The sequence below is a fragment of the Aethalodelphis obliquidens genome, unplaced genomic scaffold (genome assembly GCF_003676395.1).
Source record: "Aethalodelphis obliquidens isolate GAN/ISIS:26980383/991018 unplaced genomic scaffold, ASM367639v1 scaffold58, whole genome shotgun sequence".
NCBI lineage: Eukaryota > Metazoa > Chordata > Mammalia > Artiodactyla > Delphinidae > Aethalodelphis > Aethalodelphis obliquidens.
In genome coordinates, this window is record NW_020838002.1 from 11,169,979 (window position 1) to 11,177,315 (window position 7,337).

Below are 7,337 nucleotides of genomic sequence, written 5' to 3' on the forward strand. Positions count from 1 at the left end.
GGGCCATGGCCATTGAGCCTGTGCGTCCGGAGCCTGTGCTCCGCAACAGGAGAGGCCACAACAGTGAGAGACCCGCATACCGCAAAAAAAAAAAAAAAAAAGGTATGTATATAGGGGATGGGAGGAGTTAACATGGTCATCTTTGCAAATACTCTCTCACATGCTCTTTTCTGTATTTTTCATCCTTTTTGTCTCTTCATGCTTCAGTCTGAATTTTCTTCTGACCTATCATCCAGTCACTAGTTCTCTCTTCAACTGCATCTAATATGCCATTAAACTCCTCTATTGACTTAATTTTAGTTATTGCATTTTCAGTTCTAGAATTTTCATTTGCTACTTCTTTATGGTTTCCAGTTGTCTGCCCAAATTCTCAATCTTATCTTTAATTTCCTTGAATACATTAAATATAGTTACTTTAAAGTCCTTGCCTGATGGATCCATTATCTAAACCCTCTGTGGGTCTGTTTCTATTGGCTTTTATTTTTCTTGATTTTCAATCACATAATTTGATACGCTTGCTTATTTTTTAAATTTATTTTATTGAAGTATAGTTGATTTACAATGTTGTGATGCCTGCTTATTTTTAATTGGCTGCTTGAAACTGCATTTGAAACATTAATAGAAATAATTTGAGGTTCTGGATGTTACCTTTCTCTAGAGAGAATTTATATTTGCTTCCTGCTGGTAGCTAGGGACGCTAGTAACCCTAGAACACCATGCTAGAATCAAGAGTTAAGCATTTTGAAGCTGAGATTTAGTCCCTTTGAGAACTGGTCTATTTCTAGTTCATTCTTACTCCTTCAAGATCCCAACCTAAAATGTGGGAGGTTTCCCAGGGAACCCTCCTCAGCAAACCCTACAGTCTAAGTTTTGTCCTTTTAGTCTTAGAAGACTGTTGAAAAATCTAATCAGCTTTTCAACTGCTTCTTCTCAAACTAAAGGATATCTCTAGGGAAAAAACGGCCTCAAACATGAGACCTCTCTGGGTTTCATTCTTCTCCTATATCTTAGCCCCCAAATTCTTCATTGCCTTGAAAGATCTCTAGTGCCTTAAAACAGATTTTTTTTTTTTTTTTAAATTTGGCCACCTTTTCTAGTTTGCTCTCAGTGGGAGGACTGATTTGAGTTACTTAATTAATCATTATTGGAACTTAAGGACTTTTACATAAAACTTCCTAATCTTAGTATTCTAGATATTTCAACTACTTGATTCCACAGTAATAAGTAATTTTGAATTATCTAAAGGAGTTAACATTTTAAAAAATTAACATGAGGCATGACCTGCTTATGAAATTAGAATTATTATAGAAGGAATATAAAGTAAATGACAGGTAATATTCAAATACTGACACTCAAAATAGGATAATGCAGCAAAACAATACGTTTATCACTTTCTTTGTCTAGTATATCAAATCATGGAAGACCCAGCTCACAGAGTTTTTCTCTTTAGCTCATGACAATGAAGCAAAAAGTTTGGTGCTGAATGGTTTTAAAAAAAAAAAAAAAGGGCAAATAATATGCAGCTAGGGGTACTAGTAAAAGATGGTACAAAGTAAAAGATGCTGGGAAAAATAAGAAAAAGTGGGAAGCTAGGAAAGTGAAAAGGCCAGAAGGTGTCCCAATTTTCCTTTTTCTGGGTATTGGTAGGAGAAAAAAAGAAGTGAGTCAAGTATGTAATGGTAATTCTGAGGGCAGGAAAAAGAGACTCCTGTCTTCGGATTCTTTCTCTAAGATTCTGAAAAGAAATCATTTCTTTGGCCTCCACGACCAACTTGTAGTATGGCCACATCCTTGGCTGCAAATCAGAGGATTAGGCAAAGAGAAAGCCTAGGTTTAGCTTTCCTGAGCCACCCTCCGTTCTCATAGAACATGCGCCTGCCACAGGGTCCCTGTGCCAGGGTGTGGTGACCATGCAGTACAGGACAGAACACATGACAGAAACTCAGGAGTCTGCAGCCAATTTGAACTGAAGTGAGGTGAAGTCAATCAAAGAGCTTGAGTGAGGCCAGACCAAGAGCATCCAGATCAGGAATTAACCGTGTCACATACATTGTCTAACGTGCCAGCAGAAGAGGGACACAAAAATGCAGAAAGGTACTGACTCTTGCTTGTTACTATGAGTTCCTATGAGCCACACAAACCATATGCAGAAGAGCTATCTGAGAAACTGAGCAATTTTATATAAGACAGAATAACTCTACTGCTTGTATTACGTAAATGAATAAAACCTTAAATTGAACTGGACATTTTATTAATTCTTTTCCCCTGCTAATAAGCAGGTAGAGGCTAGAAAGAAAGACAAGATTAGCTGTAGACAAAAAAATCTAAATATTTTCTGGACATCCAAATTACATGCATCTCTGATATACATGTTAGTTCCAATAAATAACGACAGCTTGTACTCTACCTGTCTGAAGAGGTTAGGGAAGTCATCTTCATTGTTGACTTTTCTGATCCCCTTCCCTCCTCCTCCTTCCGAGGCCTTGATCATTACTGGATATCCAACTTCCTCCGCTGCCTTCAAGAAGAAAGAGAAAAATGGAAGTGAGAATGGTATTAGTAGGGAAGGAGAAAACTGGCATTTTCTCCCTTTAAAAATGCTGTCATTTGGTAGGTCTATATATAGCAAAATAGAAAGATCCTGAAGATATACTATTAGGTGGGAAAAAAAAGTACCTGAGTAATATTTGTACTATTGGGTTGAACAAGAAGAAATTGCATTTTTTTGGTAGGTAAAAAAATGGTTGAATATTGGCAATTTTGTATGTTTCAATCTAAGATAATCCCATATAGATCAAAAACAAAGTAAAACTATATGTATAATTACGTATGCATTCACACACTTACCTATGTAAGTATAAAAAAACAAGTCTAGAAAATCCACCAGCAGTGATTTATAAAAGGAAGATGAGTAGATATAAACTTTCACTTTTTACTGTATATATTTCTGTATTATTAGAATTTCTCATAAGATGCAGGAATTTGTCTATTACCCATAATTTTTATTTTATTTTATTTTATTTTCAAGTTACCAGAGTATACACTTTCTGTCTTTATTCCATAATTTTTATTTTAAAAAAAGACAAAAAGACATACACAGTTCACTTATTATAAGCTGATGGCCTCAGCACAGCTTCTGACCCTCCGACAACATATAAGACTCAACAAATCAGGAATCTCACATATCCAGAAATTTTTCTCACTCAACTTTTTGATAAAGATAAAAATAGCAAGATACAAAAATATTAATGAAAGTAGTCAGAAAACTAATTTTCAACACATGCTCTAAATGTGCTTTTCACATTTACAGTATTTTATAATGATCAGGTGACGATCCCAAAACTTTTTGAATATTTAATTATATATCCATTAAGTAAAGACCCAGTTAAATCAAGATATACCTATTTACTAGACTACTATGCAATTATTAAAGGAATGAGGTAGCCTTTACATGCAGCGATATGGAAGATGTCCATATTATAGTTAAGGCAAAAAGTAAATTGGGGAAAAGTTAACCAAAAGTTTAAAATAACTGAGTCATTCCTTTGTCAAAACATTCCAGTCTTTCACGGTTTACGTTGTAACAATATCTAAAAAACGTGTCACCAGAAAAAGACCATTTCACATTTTAATTTTTGTCAGTAGATTACGCATGAAAATCCTTCACTCACAGTCCCATCTCTTCTCAACTCTCTTAACTATTCACTTCTATGCTTATAAACAAAATTAGCATGATGAACTCAATCACTGGGTGATAAATGAAGAAACAGCCACAGTTGTGAGAAAGACTTAAAAAAAATAGGGGGGGGCTTCCCTGGTGGCACAATGGTTAAGAATCTGCCTGCCAATGCAGGGGACACAGGTTCGAGCCCTGGTCTGGGAAAATTCCACATGCCACAGAACAACTCAGCCCGTGTGCCACAACTACTGAGCCTGCACTCTAGAGCCCGCGAGCCACAACTACTGAGCCCGTGTGCCACAACTACTGAAGCCCATGCACCTAGAGCCCAGGCTCCGCAACAAGAGAAGATACCGCAGTGAGAAGCCCATGCACCACAACGAAGAGTGGACCCCGCTCGCTACAACTAGAGAAAGCCCGTGAGCAGCAACGAAGACAAAACGCAGCCAAAAAATAATAATAATAAATACATAGCCCACATGATATAAGAAAAAGGCAGGCCTTTTAAAAATATATAAAAGCTCTAGGCACAGGTCATCCATTTAAAATATTTTAGAAGAATTTTAATGCCACGAGGAAAATGCTTATGTATAGGTAGAAAAAAACCTAGGATTATAAAAACAATGTATATAGTAAGACCCTAATTTTACAATTATCATAATAATTATAGTTATGGGAATCTACTAATAAAGATTATCATTATATGAATCAAAAAAGGCTGGAAGAAAATATATGAATATGTTAACAAGACTTATCTTTGGATGCTGGGCTTATGGGTTTTATCATCTCTTTTCTTACTTTCCAAATTTTCTACCAGAAAATTTTGTTTATAACCAGCAAAAAAAGGAATTTTAACTGATAAGCAAAATAGCTAATTTCCTACAAAGGGCTTCTACTCGTTTGCAAATTATATCAAATAAAACATAGCATTAGCAATTCAATTAGAAATATTAATTCTTCTTATTAAGGAGATTACAGGATGCTTAACTTGAAATGCAAACAACAGAGCAAAATTAGTTGAGCATTCAGTGTTCCTCCTGAATTTATAACATACAAGTCAAACAAGAGTAGTGTGTTTTTCTAAAATATAGCCTCTTTCATTATCTCCTTGGAGGCATAGCTGACACTTCCAACTAATTAAGTGAAAGGGGAACAAACTGGAGAGAACTATGAAGAAAGAAAAAGTAATGTTAGAGAGCCGACCTCCTTTTGCTTGGGTTCATGTTTCTACATGGACAGACAATAATTAGAGTAATAGTTTCAGCCTCTATCAGCTCCCTCCCTCACTCCTCCTCAAGGGAAAAAGAATGAATTCTGTGATTGGTCAGTTTGGAAGGAGAAACTGAGCATGTATAGCTCAGCCTTTTCCCCTTTGGGATCAGCCCATACACAGAACATATGCTCTTTGCCAGCTCTCAGTCATACAATAAACTGAATGGCAAAAGCTCTGCCTCTGTGGTTATTCACACCACCAGTAACCAGTGAGCGAGCCTGCTTAACTGACATTCAGTTTACGAATCTGACTGTTGCTACACACTTAAACCGTTTTCACCATCATCTCTATTCATAATAAAGCTGACATTTTGATCCCTCTCTGCCCGGCTTCTTGGTTCTGAACTCAAGTAGGGCAAAAAGTGTTGTTTGCCCCCAACTCCCCCTGCATGCACACAAATACTAACACGTGGTAGAGAACAGAATCAGAACCTCCTTAAAGCTCTGATTTAACCACCTAAGAAATGTTCTGTCCAGGTGAACGGCTTGCTTCAAAACAAATTTAAATTATTTTTGTGAAACGTAGGTCACTTCCTCATTCTATAAACTATACCTCCTGGTCTTACAACCCTAATGCCATCATGGGTGTATATCATGAACCAGGCTCCAAATCCCTGTATTTGGGACTATAAGTGGTCCGTTGAAAAACATCACTCCCTAGAGTTAGTAACTTACCTTCAGCCCGTCATCCACATCCTTCACACAACCTTTTTCATATAGTTCCTGAGGAACATTTAAAATACGTTTTGAAAAATCATTTTCGTGCCAGTCCACACAAAGACCTGCAATAGATAACAGTGACTTAAAAGCAGCTACAAAAGCTTCTGTTTTTGTCAGTTTTCTGCTTATACCTTCTTTACTTCCCCCCACTGTTTCTTTGGCAGTGCCACATGGCTTGCAGGATCTTAAGTTTCCCAACCAGAGATTAAACGCAGGCCCATGGCAGTGAACGTGCCGAATCCTAACCACTGGACCACCAGTACCTTCTTTAAAATGCTTTCATATTTATCCAAAATTGAGGGTAGATGGGAGAAAGAAGGATACCATAAAACCCTGATCAGTCCTTGGAGTTAGCAGGATTTATCTATAGCAACACCTGGCCACTTGGGTTCTGTTGCTGGAGAAAGCCAAGAGAGCTAACAAGCAGCAATTTAAAAAAATGCAAGGACATACAAGACAAAACAAACGAACAAAAAAGCACGTCAGACTTCTCACATAAACTCAGCAGGCAAAATACCTTCGATGTGTGTGTTCAGGGCTGCTTCAGGGCCAGAGGTCTGAGAAATAATTCAATCTTTATGAGCTCTTGGAAATGGAAATGGCGGTTTTATTGGCCTCAGCAGAGTCATGATTCCATACTCCCTGAATGTCCCTGTACTCAGCCACAAAGGGAATGGTATAGCCTCTCCACTCAAACAAGAACAAATTCAATGTTTTATTTTAAACTGTTTGACCCAGCCGGTCTGGAGAGGATATTGCAATCCCCCTGGAGAGCCAGAGTAACAAGAGTTCACATCTGTTCTGACTCAAGACAATGGTAGTTCCTATTCGGAAGAGGTTTTAGTGTATGTTTGCTCACTGTGTTTCAGTACCAAAAAACAGAAGTTCATATTGTTATCAGCTATAATAATTCACAACGCACTCTTCAAGGGATTCGTCAAGAATAAATCATTTTTACAAAAAATTCATCCTTCTGCATGTCTAAAAGAAAGGTTGATTATGGACCTCATTTTTCTGCATCAAGGGCAAATGAGAGGTTGAATGGTATTAAACAAGCAGAACAAATCATCAATAGACTGTGGGCTCATATCAAGAAAACACTGGCAAAAAAGAATAGAGGGACTTTTCTGGTGGCACAATGATTAAGAATCCGCCTGCCAATGCAAGGGACACAGGTTCGATCTCTGGTCCGGGAAAATCCCACATGCCGCAGAACAACTAAGCCCGTGCGCCACAGCTACTGAGCCCATGTACCACAACTACTGAAGCCCGCGCGCCTAGAGACTGTGTTCCACAGCAGGAGAAGCCACCGCAATGAGAAGCCTGCACACCGCAACGGAGAGTAACCCCCCACTCGCCGCAACTAGAGAAAGCCCGTGTGCAGCAATGAAGACCCAACGCAGCCAAAAATAAATAAATAAAATAAATAAATGTATTAAAAAAAGAACAGATACGTGTATATGCATAACTGAATCACTTTGCTGTACACCTGAAACTAACACAACATTGTTAATCAACTATACTCCAGTATAAAAATTTTAAAATAAAGATTAAATAAACAGAAAGAGAAAGAAAGGAAAGAAGGAAGGAAGAAAGAAAGAAAGAAGGAAGAAGGAAGGAAGGAAGGGAGGGAGGGAGGGAGGGAGGGGGAGAGAGAGAGAGGGAG

At 37.8% G+C, this 7,337-nt stretch overlaps 1 protein-coding gene across 10 annotated transcripts in view; it reads right to left on the reverse strand.

Annotated features, from left to right (window-relative positions):
* The window catches only part of ACACA (acetyl-CoA carboxylase alpha), a 239,721-nt gene that overhangs the window by 169,022 nt on the left and 63,362 nt on the right, over positions 1-7,337 (reverse strand). For all 10 annotated transcript variants that reach the window (XM_027087339.1, XM_027087346.1, XM_027087341.1 and 7 more), the window contains 2 exons: positions 5,627-5,733; positions 2,408-2,518 (listed from right to left, as the gene is read on the reverse strand). In XM_027087339.1, the coding sequence (XP_026943140.1) occupies positions 2,408-2,518; positions 5,627-5,733 (218 nt within the window). The remainder of the gene's footprint in view (positions 1-2,407; positions 2,519-5,626; positions 5,734-7,337) is intronic.